Source organism: Aotus nancymaae, unplaced genomic scaffold (assembly GCF_030222135.1).
Source record: "Aotus nancymaae isolate 86718 unplaced genomic scaffold, 86718_ANA_hifiasm-v0.15.2.pri h1tg000036l, whole genome shotgun sequence".
Lineage (NCBI taxonomy): Eukaryota > Metazoa > Chordata > Mammalia > Primates > Aotidae > Aotus > Aotus nancymaae.
The window spans coordinates 46350241-46367192 of NW_026988450.1; the positions used below are offsets into that span (position 1 = coordinate 46350241).

Below are 16952 nucleotides of genomic sequence, written 5' to 3' on the forward strand. Positions count from 1 at the left end.
ATGTGAGGAAAAAAACTTCTGATGTTTACGTCACTCTATATGTGGTATTTTGTCATGGCAGCCATAGCAAACTAATACACACACTAATCCCAATAATTGACCACACAGAATACTGAAAGAGGAGTGACTGAGGGTCAAGAGCAGTGAGAGGTCTGAGTTCCTGTTTGGGCTCTGTCACTCAGACTCTAGGGCATAACACTTGACCCTTTGAAGCTCCCTTTTCCTCATCTATAAAATGAAGGGCATTAAGTAGCACTTCTTCATGTCCCTTAAAATTTTGAAACAAAGTATTTAATTCACAAATGGTGAGCTATGGCTCAGGCAATTATAATAGCACTACTCCATCTCAGGAAGTAATCATGGATATTCACAAAGTTTTAGTTACAAACATGTTCACGACAGAACTGCATTTAATGGCAAAACAAAAACAAAAACAAAAATCCTGTCAATAACCTAACTATACAACAATAAAGTATGTTAAATCAGAAGACAGACAATATCTTGCCATTATAAATGCTATTTTAAGTGAATATTGTGCAAACCCATTAAAAAATGCTTTTGTTAATAAACATCAAAGATATAGTGTTGAGAAACCTTGTTCTTTAAAATCATAGTTGGCAGAAACTTTGAAATCCTATCAGTGAAAACGGAACATCTCACTCTTATTAGGATCTGAACTCTGTTAGTCACTTTATTTTTTAATTTTTTGGGGTACACAGTCGATGTATATATTTATGGGGTACATGAGACATTTTGATGCAGGTATACAATGCATAACAGTCACATCAAGGTAAATGGGGTATCCATCACTTCAAGAATTTATGCTTTGTGTTACAACCCAATTATACTTTTATTTTTAAATGTACAATAAATTATTGTTGACTATAGACACTATGTTCTATCAAATACTAGATCTTCAGTCTGTGACTTTTTAAAATCTTTTTTTAACTGTTATTGAAGTATTGAATATACTTCAACACTCTTTAATATTATATAAAGAATTAAACAATACTTTATATATTTGATAAATTTTGAAATATATACCTGTAAAAACATCACCACAATCAAAATAATGCACATATCTATCACTCCCAAGGGTTTCCTGGTATCCCTTGGTAATCTTCCCTCTCTCCCATTTCTCCTTGCTCCCACCACACTCTGCCCCTGTCCCCAGGGAATCACTCATTTGCTGTCACTATAGATTAGTTTGCATTTTCAAGTTTTATGTAAATGGAATCACAGACTATGTACTCATTTTTATCTGGCTTCTTTCATTAAGCATAATCCATGTTGGTATATGTCTTCATTGTTCATTCCTTTTTATCTCTGGGTGGTATTCCACTGCATGGGTCACTCCCAGAAAAAGCAGTCTTTATTTCCAACCAGGTGCAGAGCTTCAGGTAAAGGGTTTCAGACACAACAGCTTAATTTTGTCATTTATAAGGAATTAGGATTCTCACTCTATTTAGGCTAGACTTGATATTAACTAACTTCCTTACACACAGCACCACTTCGATTTGAGGTTTTTTGTTTTTTGTTTTCCAAGACAAGAATCTTGTTTTGTCATCCAGGCTAGAGTGCAGTGGCATGATCTTGGCTCACTGCAACCTCCACCTTCTGGGATCAAGCGATTTTCATGCCTCAGCCACCTGTGTGGCTGGAATTACAGGAGTGTGCCACCATGCCCAGCTATTTTTTGCATTTTTACGAGACAGGGTTTTGCCATGTTGCCCAGTCTGGTCTCAAACTCCTGGCCTCATGTGATTCACCTGTCTTGGCCTTCCAAAGTGCTGGGATTACAGGTGTGAGCCACCTTGCTCGGCCTGCTTTTTGCATTTTTACAAGAGACAGGGCTCTGCCATGTTGCCTAGGTTGGTCTCGAACTCCTGGCCTCAGGTGATTCACCTGTCTTAACCTTCCAAAGTGCTGGGATTACAGGTGTGAGCCTCCATGTTTTGCCTGCTTTGAGTCTTTCAAAGCATTGATTAATTTAAATTTTACCTAAACTCCATCATATTGCAAATGAATAAACCTAACATTTTGGGACTACAGGTATGTTTCTGGTGGGCTTTATTACTTGATATACTCAAGGCTACCTCAAGCGCAAAAAAGTAAATAGTGTATGACCTCATTTTTGTTTTTATTTATTTTTTTGTTTTCTATTGTTGAGATTAAAGGACAGAAAAAAAGAAAGGTGACTGATTTTACTGAATCAATACTCGATAGGCTGCCAAAGGGACTGGCAAACCCCACTACTATTATTGTAATAGTTTTTATATTTATTTTTATTTTTATTTTGAGACTCTCCCTCCGTCGCCCAGGCTGGAGTGCAGTGGCACGATCTCGGCTCACTGCAACCTCCGCCTCCCAGGTTCAAGCAATTCTCCTGTCTCAGCCTCCCGAGTAGCTGAGATTACAGGCATGCGCCACTATGCCCCCGGCTAACTTTGTATTTTTAGTAGAGATGGGGTTTCTCCATGTTGGTCAGGCTGCTCTCGAATTCCTGACCTCAGGTGATCCGCCCACCTCAGTCTCCCAAAGTGCTGGGATTACAGGCTTGAGCCATTGTGCCAGCCATTATTGTAATTGTTTAATTCAGAAATTCACAGATGCTTATCTAGAATGGTCAGAATAGTCAGTGGAACTTCTTAGGAAAATCACTACCCTTCACATCTCTGGAACCAAAACACATTTGTAGAATTATACATCTTATTTCACAAATATAAATGGAATTTACAAACTTCTGGAGTTAAAGTAGATCCCAATAACATTTTCTAAGTTTTTGGCCTCCTAATTTAGTCTTTAAATAATAAATAATTTTATTATTTACAAAACTCCCTTCCACACATTAATCACAATATGCATTACAACACTGTTGCAAGATAGGTCAAAATACATTTTTTGTGTTTGCTGCTTATTAGTATTACCCCTGTTGTATTCCTTGAGAAAGTCTGTATTTAGTTCACTTAAGTGAACTTGTAGTTGCTTACATGCTAATTATCATTTACAGATAAAATAGAGAGTTTCTTTATAGCAAAATATAATCGTAAAACTCTAAGGCAGCCTTCAAACATTTTCCTTATAATTAAAATCTGAAAAAGCAATTCGTTTCCTTCTATAGCTGCATCCCAGAGATGGACAACATAGCATACAAAAATAGAATTTTTGGAAACTCCTTTTGCAGTGTCGTAGAAAAGCTTAAAATAAAACGTACTGAGAAAGCTCCCTCCACATGTAAATACAATCTAATGTGCTTCCTCTTATGCGTTATTAAAGCTACAAATTAGTAGGAAAAGAATAGTGCCGCCCACGGTCTTCCCAACTTTTGAATTCTGGGGACTCACAACACTGAGAGCAAGAGCGAATGAGCCAAACGACGCGAACGCGTCCTCGCCAGCCTGGCAACTGGCAGGCACGCAGTGTATTAGTTGCCCTGGGGAAAAACACCCTAGAGAAAAATATCCAATTTGTGAATTAAACCTAGGCCCCGGAAGAAGAATGCCCGGCGTCAGACTCCGCTGAGCTCATTCTGGAAGGATCTGGCGGACCGGTGCCCCCAGGGAGGAAACGCGCTTCCACCTCACCACTCCAGAAAAAGGAATGAAGAGCCCTACACCTGCCAGGGAGACTCTGACCTAGACCCGGTGACCCGGTTCTTAGCGCTGCATCCTCCCGCCCGCCCCCACCTTCCACGGGGCCCCTCCCCTGCACTTAGTCGTTGCGCCACGTCTTCTAACAGCGCCACCAGCTACCCCACGGAGGCGTCCGCCAACTAACCCCTCCCAGCCTCTCGTCGATAGTCACGGGTCCCCAACGCCGCGTGTTAACCAGGCCGGAACCGAGCACCGCCAACCGTCACGGCCTCGCCTTCGCCCCACCCGACCCCGCCCGCTCCCACGTGACGCCCACGCCCCGCCCATCGGCGCCCATGTGACCCACGGTCGGCCCCGCGCGCGGCGTGGGTCGCGGCCCCAGCCGCCATTGTTCCGCCGAGGGAGGACAGTGGGGCTTGGCGCTGGCGCCGAGACGCCGCTTAGCGGCCGCCACTGGAGACACTCCCTCCAGCCTCCCGGGTCTCCTGGCGGCGGCGGAGTGAGGCTGACAGCGGGGAACCTGGGAGACCCCTCTGCCCTCCCCGCGGCGGCAGCGGTCGATCCCCGGCTCCAGCGCGAGGGGCGGCCGCGATGCACTGGGCCTGAGGCTACCCGGCCAGGCCCATCTTCGCTTCCCTTGACTCTTCCACGGCGTCTCCGCACCCCGGCGTCATCCTGCGAGTCCCTCTGACGGGAAGGAAGATGGCTGCACGGAGCTGGCAGGACGAGCTGGCCCAGCAGGCCGAGGAGGGCTCGGCCCGGCTGCGGGAAATGCTTTCGGTCGGCTTAGGCTTTCTGCGCACCGAGCTGGGCCTCGACCTGGGGCTGGAGCCGAAGCGGTACCCTGGCTGGGTGATCCTGGTGGGCACAGGCGCGCTTGGGCTGCTGCTGCTGTTTCTGCTGGGCTACGGCTGGGCCGCGGCTTGCGCCGGCGCCCGCAAAAAGCGGAGGAGCCCGCCCCGCAAGCGGGAGGAGACGGCGGTCGCGCCAGGCGCAGCCCCTGACGACCTGGCCTTGCTGAAGAGTCTCCGGAGCGAGGAACAGAAGAAGAAGAACCGGAAGAAACTGCCGGAGAAGCCCAAAGTGAGTAGGGGATAAGCGGCAATAGAGAAGGGGCGAAGGGCCGGCGTGGAGACCCTCCAGCTGGGGGGAGGCCGCGCCCAGGCCGGGGAGGGAAAAGAGTGCTTAGGCGAAAGCCGAGAGGCAGATCTCCCAAAGTGAAGGAGGAGGTCATAGGTGGTCATGGTATTTGGGGGATGGGGGAAACTCAGGAAGTATAGGACGGGTAGGGAAGCCCAGTTTCGAGGAAGGAAGTTAGGTCTGGGGGTCCGTTCAGATAGGCGCCCAGAGGTCAAGCCGTCTTTGGGAACCGTGACCGCTGGAAGAGCACAGCACCCTTCCTTGAGGCCCGCAGAGTAGGCTGCATGTGGAGCGTAGTGGGGCCTTAAGGTGGCGTTGGGAAGTTGTGGAAAGACTGCGCTCGGAAGACAGATGTCTATCTCAAGTCACGTTGAGACAGTAGCCAGTGGAGGAAATATGGTGACCTAGAAATTCTGGGGCTTACATGGGATTAAAGGTGTCCAGGTCTAGACGCGCTTCCATTTTAGTTGGGACTGTTCAACGGAAATGGTTGCCCACTCTTCTGGCAGTTGTGGCCAATAGAGGCCGGAACAGGAGCAAGGCAAGAAGGAATCGGTTACCTAATACGCTTGGAGGTATATGGTCCTATGAGAGAGCTAAGGCGAGTTCAGCGAAGGAGTCTGTTGTTGCACACTCCGTGGTGTGGTAGGTTTGTGAAATAGAGTAAAAGGGGATGACAGGGCAGAATGGTGAAAGCCAAGAGAGGAATTCAGGCACCGATTTACTGGGCCATGTGTGGAAGTGGCAGAGAGCATCACATCTGTCTTATGCCTTCATGTTTTACTTTTACATTCTTTATTGCCATTCCCATGGTTCTCCTATTATATCTTTCATAGTTTTATACATTTTTAAAATATTTTACACTTGAGCAAATTGAGACTATGGAGGGTTTGCAGAGTTAGAAACAGCACCTAACCTATTTTTATATCCACCGAATTAAGCTCTTCACCTTTTCAGTACAATTGAGTAAGCCAGTACCAAGGCCCTACTATGTGAAGTTTGCACTCTAGTGTTTGGAGGGCAGTGCAGAGTATCCACATAGAGTCAATCTTGGAGAGTAGTGTAGGAGACAGATTTATAAATAATTAGAATTTTGCATAGCCTGGTAGGTGTTAAAGAGATTCGAACTGAGTGTTCATGAGGTTTGGAGGGTAGGAGACATTTTATTGGAGGGCTTTAGGAAAGTTATTGGAGGAAATGAGGTTTGAGTTCAAACTAACAAGAGTTTTGTTGGTAACAAAAAGAAAACTAGATTATAGATGTGACAGGTCACAGTGAGTACATTTTGGATAGGCCTTCACGTCTTGCCTGCTGATCAAAAAGATGCAAGATACATACGAAACCTAGAAAAGGCACAACTTTGTCAATGTGAATACTACTACCTTAAGTTAGGAGAAGCGAAAATAGAACTGATTTTGAACATACATAATTTAAAAACTTGTGGAGACTCTCAAGAATTACTAATTATCAAAGTAAAATGGTGAAAATAGAGAATCTTGCTCTAAGGTAAGGAAAGAAGGTGATCTTGAAAAAAAAATACATTAAGCGCAAACCCATGTGGATGAAGCGCATTGTGAAGGTTTCAAAGCCCTATTTGGGACATGTAGAATTTCAGATAGACTTGAGCTGAGAGAGGCAGATGCTTCCAGAGCCCATCCGAAGTGCATTATAACACTCGAGTGACTCATCTGGAGGAATACAGACTCGGGTGAATGCTTATACAGTACTGCGAAAAATGCTCAGTAGACTAGGATTTACCCCCTCCTATTTATTCACATTAAGGAAGTGGGGAGTAAATAAGTAAACCTAGCGTTAGCTTTGAGGAGTGGAGAATGGGAAGACTGGATGGCTGATGTTAATTGGGTAAGAAATTATCCTTATCTACCAAATACTGAAAATGTATTCGAGAAGTTTAACCAACATTTACAAAACTGTGGCTTGCAAGCTTTTCTGACTGCAACTCACAGTAAGAAACACATTTTACTTTACAGTACGCACATAAAACTGCTGGTTTTTTTTTTACTCTTCATGACCCACTAAATTGATTTCACATTTGACTGTGAGGCATGACCCACAGTTAGAAAAACTGAAGCTTTACAGGACAAAGAAGTACAAGCTGCCATTTATTTAGTACTCATTAGATACCTTTAACCGTGCGAAGGATTTACTTGAAGAAAAGCAAGATACTGTTTACAAATTAAAAGCAGTAAAAAGGAATAAATATTGGCATATCTCTCTGTGACGGGGATACAAATGTAAAAGCTCACTTTCTTTCCAGGGAGCTTTTTGTTTCCCTCGTGGAAAAAGATATGCTTTAAAAATTAACAGTACAACCTGGATGTGGACCCAGATGGGCATGAAAGGCCTTGTCACAGAAGCTGACTTTGAAAGTGGGTAGGAGTGCCTAGGAATTCGAGAATGACCTGGGCAATATAGTGAGACCTCATCGCTACAAAAAGATTTTAAATATTAGCCCAGTGTGGTGGTGTGCACCTGTAGTCCCAGCTATTTGGGAGGCTGAGGTGGGAGGATCTTTTGAGCCAGGAGGGGGAGGCTGCAGTGAACTAATTTGAGGCCCTATCTAAAAAAGGGGCTGAAGGGAGGGCAGTAAGAGCAAAATAATGTGAGAGGCCTGAGAAGCAAAGGCCCAGTATTGAAAGAAGACAACTGTCAGCCTGGCAGGAATGGGAAACACTAAACTTGAGTAAGGCATTTCACCTTGCTCTGTTCAGCGTATCTTGTTTGCAAACTGAAAATCTCAGTTGAGTTAAAACACTGCAGGATTATTCAAAGTGTTATCCCTGGCTACTTGGAATAGAGCCACTATGAATGCTTGTGGAAGTGCTTGGGCCAGGTGCAGTGGCTTATGCTTATAATCAGCATTTGGGGAGACACTGGTGGGAGAATCACTTGAGCCCCGGAACTTGAGGCTGCAGTGAGCTATGATCATGTCACTGCTCTCCAGCCTAAACAACACAGTAAGACTATGTTTTTTGTTTTTTTTCTGTGAGACTGGGTTTTGCTCTTGTTGCCCAGGCTGGAGTGCAATGGCACGATCTTGGCTCACCACAACCTCTGCCTCCTGGGTTCAAGTGATTCTCCTGTCTCAGCCTCCTGAGTAGCTGGGATTACAGGCATGCACCACCATGCCCAGCTAATTTTTGTATTTTTAGTAGAGATGGGATTTCTCCATGTTGGTCATGCTGGTCTCGAACTCCTGACCTCATGTGATCCTGCCCACCTCGGCCTCTCAAAGTGCTAGGATTATAGGTGTGAGCCACTGCACCAAGCCGACTGTCTCTCTCTTTTTTTTTTTGAGACGGAGTTTCGCTCTTGTTACCCAGGCTGGAGTGCAATGGCGCAATCTCGGCTCTCCGCAACCTCCGCCTCCTGGGTTCAGGCAATTCTCCTGCCTCAGCCTCCTGAGTAGCTGGGATTACAGGCACGCGCCACCGTGCCCAGCTAATTTTTTTGTATTTTCAGTAGAGACGGGGTTTCACCATGTTGACCAGGATGGTCTCAATCTCTTGACCTCGTGATCCACCCCCCTTGGCCTCCCAAAGTGCTGGGATTACACCGACTGTCTCTTAAAAGAAAAAAAAAGATGCTTGTAGATTCCTGATCTCTGATCTTTTCATTTCATCTTTTCTAGCTTTCTCTTAAATGATTCCAAATTTTGTAGCTCCCGTTTTTCAAAATTTTCAGTGGCTAAATCTGTATTTACCTCAACCTGTTTATAAGGAATTTCTGCAATTCTATTATCAATTTGATTTTTATCCCCTAATAAAATCATGCCATAGGTCTTCTAGGGCATGAATTACAGTTCCCTAATTAAAAGTGAGGGGGGTCACTTTTTACTGGGATTAGTTCTTGGCATTTTTTTTCTTCCCCTTCCACCTCTGTTCTTGACATTTTTGAAAATTATTATCTTATATGTATTTTTCATGACACCTACCTCAAAGTCTGTATTAAATAGGCAATGTACTATTTCATTTGATTTTTAATCTGAGTAAGATTTAAATTGAAGTGTGCAAAAACTAGTCTGTATCCAGCTACTCAGGAGGCTGAGGCAGGAGAATTGCCTGAACCCAGGAGGCTGAAGTTGCGGTGAGCCGAGATCGCGCCATTGCACTCCAGCCTGGGTAACAGGAGCGAAACTCCGTCTCAAAAAAAAAAAAAAGTCTGTATCAGTTGGCTTTGAATGTCAACTGGAACCACATAATCAGAATCAATTTCAAAGAAAATTGTCTCTCTCTTTTTTTTTTTTTTGAAACAATCTTGCTCTATTCTATTGCCCATGATGGAATACAGTCACAATTATAGCTCATAGCTCACTGCAGCCTCAAACTCCTGGCCTCAAGCCATCCTCCCGCCTTGGCCTCCCAAAATGTTGGGATTACAAGCATGAATGACGTCACCCAGCTCAAAAATTTATTTTAGTGTACAGGTTATTTGAATATTAGTGTAGGAATGTTCATAGAGATTTGCTATAGTGTAATTGCCATATCTCTGAGCTCAATGAATAAAATAATAGTGTTTCATTTTGTTTGTTGCCAGATAGCCTTGCACAGTGCTTGGTACTCAAAAAATAATTGTTGAATGCATAATATAGTAACATTTCCAGTGAAAGTATTTATACAGCTTACTCCTATTATTCATGCCTGGTAAATACCCATGTCAGCCCTCTTTTTCTCTTTGTAGTAGAAAATGGCTGTTTGCTTCATCTGGCTATAATTTTGTGAGGTGAAGGACTGCCTACATGATGGTGACCCCATAAAATGATTATATTGTATTTTTACTATACCTTTTCTTTGTTTAGATACAAAACACCATTGTGTTACAATTGCCCACAGTATTCAGTACAACAATATGCTATAGAGGTTTGTAGCCTAGGTTTGTGTCAGTATACTGTGTGATGTTTGCACGAAGATACATTTCTCATAATATATTCTCGTCATTAAGCAATGTATGACTTACTATATTCTAATGGTATGCAGTGTCTTTTGTAGTCATTACTTCTGTTCCAGTTTCACCGCCACTGCCCTACTTTAGGGCCTTATTATCTTTTGCTTAGACTATTCTAACATCATCCTAACTGGTTTTCCTGCTTCCAGTTTCTTTTTTGCCAATCTTTTCTACCCACTCATGCGAGTTGAGTCTTTTGAAGCCCAATCCTGATCATGTGACTTTGACGTTCACATATTTTCAGTAGTTTCCCCATCACCTGTTGACTAAAATCCAAAATTCATGATATGGCACCTAAGTCTCTTCATGATCTAACCCTACCTTAGACTTGTCTCTCACCATTACTCCTAAGACAAGAAATAATTCTGCTTGGCTAGATTTCTCTGTCTCTTTATTTATTATTATTTTCATGTTTGTTGTTTTTGGAGACAGTCTCACTTTGTCACCCAGGCTGGAGTACAGTGGTGTGAACACAGCTTACTGCAGCCTCCACTTCCTGCGCTTAAGCAATCCTCCTGCCTCAGCCCCTCAAGTAGCTGGGACTACAGGTGCGCGATACCACACCTGGTTATTTTTGTATTTTTTGTAGAGAGGGAGTTTCACCATGTTGCCCAGGCATGTTCTCAAACTTCCGAACTCAGACAATCCACCTGCCTCAGCCCCCCAGAGTGCTGGGATTACAGGCGTGAGCTTCCGTGCCCAGCCATTATTTTTATCTATTAAAATTCCCTTCTTTCTATCTCTCTACCAATTTATTTTCTTATTTTTATTTTTAAATTTCTTTTTGAGACAGAGTCTGGCTGTGTCAACCAGGCTGGAGTGCAGTGGTGTGATCTTGGCTTGCTGCAGCCTCAACCTCACAGTCTCAAGTGACTCTCCCACCTCAGCCTCCTGAGTAGCTGGGTCTATAAACGAACACCACCATGCCCAGCTAAGTTTTGTATTTTTTGTAGAAATGGTGTTTTGCCATGTTGCCTAGACTAGTCTTGAACTGCTGAGCTCTAGTCTACCTGCCTAGGCTTCCCAAAGTGCTGGGATTATAAGCATTAGCCACTGTGCCTAGCCTCTCCCTACCAGTTTCCATCTGTCCTTCAAGGCCCAGCTGCAGTTCTGCTTCAACTGTAAAACCTTCCCTAGCTCCTCAGCTAGAGTTATATACTATAACACCTAGCATGATGTTTCGTGTTTAGTGGAAACTATGCAATTGCCTTTTTTTTTTTTTTGAGATGAAGTCTCTCTCGTCCCCTAGGCTGGAGTGCAGTGGCGCAATCTCGGCTCACTGCAACCTCCACCTCCTAGGTTCAAGTGATCCTCCTGCCTCAGCCTCCCGAGTAGCTGGGATTACAGGTGCCTGCCACCACGCCCGGCTAATTTTTGTCTTTTTAGTAGAGACGGGGTTTCACCATGTTGGACAGGCTGGTCTCAAACTCCTGACCTCAGGTTATCAACCCACCTCAGCCTCCCAAAGTGCTGGAATTACAGGTGTGAGCCACCATGCCTGGTCATTTTTTTTATTTTTTATTTTTATTTATTAATTTTTTTAGAGATGGGGTTTCACCTTGTTGGTCAGGCTGATTTCGAACCCCTGACCTCAGGTGATCCACCCGCCTCGGCCTCCCAAAGTGCTAAGATTACAGGCGTGAGCCACTGCACCCAGCCTTTATTTATTTTTTGAGTCGGGGTCTCAGTCATCCAGGCTAGAGTGCAGCGGAGTGATGTTGGCTCACTGCAACCTCTGCCTCCCAGGCTCAAGCAATCCTCCCACCTCAGCCTCCTGTGTAGCTGTGACCAGAGGCACACATCACACCTCGCTATGCCATATTTTTTGGATTGGAATGTTCTAATATCACCATTTCATGTGGTTCTGTCTAATAATCATTCAGCAAGTATCTGAGTTATAATATATCTATTATATCTATTATATATTATAATATATAATATAATTATATTATAATATAATATCTGAGTTATAATCTGCCCATTATATTAGGAGCCCAGAACTCATTACTAGTGGTCACACACATAGAAGGTACATTATAAATAGTACTGGAACAGAACAGTGTAGTTGCTTCTCTTTATCTGCAGAAGTTCTGTAAAGTTCCCACTGAATTAGCAAGTACTAAACTAGTGCTCCTAGGGAAAATGCAAAGTTAGGTCCAAGCCACTGGTGACAATATTTTCACCAGTACAGTATACAATACATAGTCTTGTTTTATGTCTGTTTCTGTTTAAAGACATTTAATATAGTTGATTCATTAACATTGAACTTATGCCTGAACAAAGCTTATCTAATGCATTATTTTCTTTGTAAGGTATATCACAGCCTTCTTACACTTTAGGAGTGCTAGGCAGCACTTCAGCACTACCTTTGGGGACCATTTTAAACAGCAAAATCACCAAAAAGAGCACCTCAAAAATGCAAAATATGTGACACTAAATAGTCCTCAGAAAAGACAGAGTGATGAGAGCTGAAATAAAAAGGTGGAGTATTGCCTTGACCTCAGCTGGGACTTTGTAGCTCTGTGCATGTGCATGTCCACAAATGACCATGAAAGCGCCTCAAGTATTGATTTTAGAGTTACAAATAAATTTTAGTGAATAGGTAAATTCACCAATACAGAATCCATTAATAATGAGGAACAACTGTATATTAGTCCCTGTCTGTATCTATACTGTTCTGTCATCTCCAGTACCACATGTCTAGATGGATATTTGATTTATCTGATTGGGAGTCTGATATTTATTTCAAACATTTAAAAATTATCTCAAACTTTTAACATCTCCAAAACAGAACCTGTTATTTCTTGCCTTCTCCCTGTCTTCCCCCTTTCTGTAAATGGTAAATTAGTCTACCATCCATTCAGTTATTTGAGCCAAAAATAGAAGAATCATCCTTGATTCTAATCTTTTTCTCGCCTCCTCATGTCTTCCTCACCTTATATCTAACCCGTCAGCTAAGTACCATCAATTTTATCTCCAAAATATATATTCAATCTGACTACTTTTTCTAGTGTCACCTTAGCTCGCCTAACCTGCAGCAGTAGCCTTCCTTTTATTGCCTCCAGTCCCTTCTCAGTGTGCTAGTAATGAGTTTTTTCAAAGCAAATCACCATGCTGCCTAAAACCAACACTTCAGCAGCTTTTGCATTTAAAATCTAAATCTTTTTCTGTGGCCTGTATGGCCTCGCACCTGCTTTTCTTTGTAAGCTGAATTTGAGTTAGTTTCTCCTCATTTGCTACTGTCAACTACACTAATCTTTTTTCAGTTCTTGAAACTCTTTCACAACCCAGCGCCTTTACATGAGCTATTATTAACACTTCTGGAACAATCTTTCCCCCACTATTCTCATCAGCCTTTGGTTTTCACCTTAAAAGTCACCTTCCCCGAAAATCCTTTCCTGATCACCCTATTTGAAATAGACATCCCTTTCTATTTTGTCTCAGCCCCTTAGATGTTTTCTTCATAGTAGTTATCACAGCTTGTACATTATTTGTTTACTTACCCCTTTACTTTTGTGGATTCTCTCCCTCCCCAGATTGTAAACCAGTGGCAAACTGCCTGGCACATTAGTGCCTTTGATAATTATTTGTTGAGCTAATTGCTGAATGAAGTAGCTAAAATAACATCTCACAGTTAATTGGGTAATCTATTGAGCTAAATAAATTTGTCTCTTAATATATTCCCAATAGAATTGTGTTTTTTATGCTTAGGTAATGGTTTTGCTGGTAATATTAAAAGCAAATTATATCACTTGCCACCTATAGAGTTTTGTTTTTACCTTTAAGTCACTGTTTGTCAATTTTAATTCTTAAAATAATAATCGGGCAGGCGAAATGGCTCACGCCTGTAATTCCAGCACTTTGGGAGGCCAAGGCGGGTGGATCACAAGGTCAAGAGATAGAAACCATCCTGGCCAACGTGGTGAAACACTGTCTCTACTAAAAATACAATAATTAGCTGGGTGTGGTGGCTCACACCTGTAGTCCCAGCTACTCCGGAGGCTGAGGCAAGAGAATTGCTTGAACATGGGAGGTGGAGGTTGCAGTGAGCCGAGATCGCACCACTGACTGCGCTTCATCCTTGCAACAGAGCGAGACTCTGTCTCAAAGAAAAAAGAACAATTATTTGCTCAAAATATTCCAAATTCCAAATGGCAGGTAAACAAATATTTGTGATTTTACAGAATAAGAATCTTGAGATTCAGAAGTATTAAGTGACTTATTCACTGTCATAGAGCAAAGGAATTTCAAAGGCAAAACAATATCCTAATTTCTAATCTGAGAACTCTCTAGTTTCGATGGCATGTTCCAGGATATTAAATTGCATTCAGAGAACAAATTCAATTTTTCCAGTGAGTTTTAGCTTTATTGCTTTTAAAAATTAGAGTCCGAAGTTTCTGCTGAAAATTATAATAACCTTACAAAAGCTCCAGAATTTTGGCTCCATTTGTTTGGTTATGGGACAGGATTTTTTTAATCTTTTCATTTTATTCTGCCAGAGGCCTAGCATAAAAGACCTTTAATAGTTCTGACAGAAAAGACCTTGAGTAGTTGTGCCTATCTTAGATACCAAGAACAAGAGTAAACCCTATAAACATTGATTTTTGTTGTGCTTTGGCATTATTGGTTAGGGTACTGTTTCTCAATGCTCTAAAATCCCTGAGAGTATTTTTAAATTATTATTCAAGCATAATTCAAGCAATTAGTATTCAAGCAAAAAAAGAGATTTAAGTGAGGAATTGGTGTTATTTGGTCAGTTTTAAAATGCACTTTGTTTTCTCTCCAGCTATGCTAGTAGTTTTCAAACTGTTCCGTAGAATGCCAGGCTTCCCAGAAGGCATCCATCAGCATGTCTTAGATGTCTTTCTTCTGTCAAAGAAAGAATTACACAGATGTGTATTTGCTGTATTACTTGTAGTCTTTATCATACCCATCAGATGTAAAATATTGAGAACCAGTGCTTATATTTATTTTTTCAGAAATCATCTTTGGCATAACTTGACCGTGTGACAGTTATTATCATCTCCCTATCTCATAAAGGTAACCCTGAGCATCCCTGCTGCAGTAGACAGTTTGGAATCCTGAGTTGAATTTCTGGCTGTTTAGAAAGCACAAGGATCTTTACCACTAAAGGAAATATCTCAGTATATACTAATGTTTTGCAAATTTGAACCATAGGTTATATTTGTAAGATTGTTCTCTCAGTTGTTAAGAGTTTGAAATTGGAGTTGAGCTGTGTCTAAAGCTGTGGCTTATATGTATGTTTAACTTATGTAGTTGATATGTACATACCATTTGGCAGGGGAAAAAGTTTGCAGTTTCAAACAAACTGTCAAGAAATTGGTCTATGTTGAATGTCTTCTAAGAATGTTTCACAACTAAACCAAACTTACCAAAACTAGGTCTTGTCCATTAAATGAGATAGTGCATGTAATGTATCTAGGAAGTAATTGGAAATTATTATTGTTAGACTATCTTATAGTCTAACCTATCAGCTACTATGATGCTTCTTCTAAATTTCCTAATTTCTTGCCTTTATCTTTTTTTTTTAGTTCTTAGAATTATGTGATATCTACTAAGACAATGTCTATATATATATGTGTGTGTGTATATATATATATGTACACACACACCATCCCTCCTATATGCTCAGTATAACTTTTAGCTAATAAAATTGAGATTCTGGCCAGGCATGGTGGCTCACACCTGTAATCTCAGCACTTCAGGAGGCCAAGGCAGGCGGATTGCTTGAGCTCAGGAGTTTGAGACTAGCTGGGCAACATGGCAAAACCCTGTCTCTACAAAAAATTAGCTGGGCATGGTGATGTGCACCTGTAGTCCCAGCTACTTCGGAGGCTGAGGTAGGAAGATTACTTGAGCCTGGGAGGCAGAAGTTGCAGTGAGCCAAACCGAGATCATGCACCACTGTACTCCAGAATGGGTAGTGGAGCCAGACCCTGTCGCAAAAAAAAAAAGGAGATTCCATTGTTTGTCCAGGGTGAAACACATTTGGGATCTCAGTGCTGGTCTCAGCTTGCTTTCAAAACCCGTACTCTTGAGAGTGTGAGGTATGTGTTATTGTATACCTGTCTTCCTTTACTAGGTTCTGAGCTTCTTGTGGGCAGGCACTGAGCCTTTCTTGTCTTTGTTTCAAGGTGTTAAGGGTTCTACATATCACTCTACTAAATGAATATTATGTAATCTTAGAAAACAGCAATTTTTTAAAAAGAAAGATAGCATTACAATGCTGCCTCTAGAACAAGCCTGGACTATTTTTAGCCTCTGAAAGGATATATTTGCTGATTATTTTTAATCCATTAACTTCCAAAACAATTTGCATCTGGAGTATTGGACCTGGTGGATGTATGTCCAGGCCCTTTTGACCACCAGGACTTAACATTTATCTGAGCTTGCTAATATAAAAAATGACCCAAATGCTTGAACGTGGGAATAAAGGGTATAGGCCATCATAGCTTTGGAGAGGAAAGGATATTAGAAGGGAAGACAGGCCAGGTGCGGTGCTTTATACTTGTAATCCCAGCACTTTGGGAGCCAAAGTGGGAAGATCGCTTGAGCCCAGAAGTTCAAGACCAGCCTCGGCAATATAGCGAGACCCCCCATCTCTACCAAAAAATTTAAGAAAATTTTTAAAAAGAAGGGAAAAACTGTTTCTGGAGCAAGTATGCCTTCACATGCTCTGTCATTTGCTGTAATTCTAACAAGAAATTTGTAAGACAAAATACCTATTTTTCTCACATTTACAAATGATAAAATCAAGGGTTAAGTAGAGGAAAATGTTTAAAATCACAGTGATTAAATATGGAAGCCCATGGTCTTCTCATATTCCGTTTTTGGGGGGTAGTTGGTATGCTGCCCTTCTAGTTTCCAAACCTGAGAAGTTTCCAGATAATTTGAATCATGATCTTTACATGTGGTGGCTAGAAATACAATTTATATAACTAAGTGAAAATAGGGTTCTAAGTGATCTCATTTTAGAAGTTAATATTAAACTTTATACATGCTTACCTCTTGCAAGTTGGAATCAGTTTTAACAAGTAAAGAGTGCTCAAATGAAGTCTATTATTAAGCATACTTCTTATACTGACCTTTAAAACTCCTTGAGGCAGAAACTCCTTTCACATGTCCTTGTTCCTACAGCCCTTAGCCTAATGACTGGTACTTGAGTACTTAAACATTTATGGAATTGAGGCCAGGTGTGGTGGCTCACACCTGTAATCCCAGCACTTTGGGAGG

General features: G+C 41.9%; 1 protein-coding gene across 3 annotated transcripts in view; it reads left to right on the forward strand.

The window, feature by feature from the left end:
- The first annotated feature begins 4280 nt into the window (after positions 1 to 4280).
- Positions 4281 to 16952, forward strand: part of MTDH (metadherin) — a 68701-nt gene continuing 56029 nt past the window's right edge. For all 3 annotated transcript variants that reach the window (XM_012467983.2, XM_012467984.2, XM_012467986.2), the window contains exon 1: positions 4281 to 4676. In XM_012467983.2, coding sequence (XP_012323406.1) covers positions 4296 to 4676 — 381 coding nt within the window. In that variant the 5' untranslated portion in view covers positions 4281 to 4295. The remainder of the gene's footprint in view (positions 4677 to 16952) is intronic.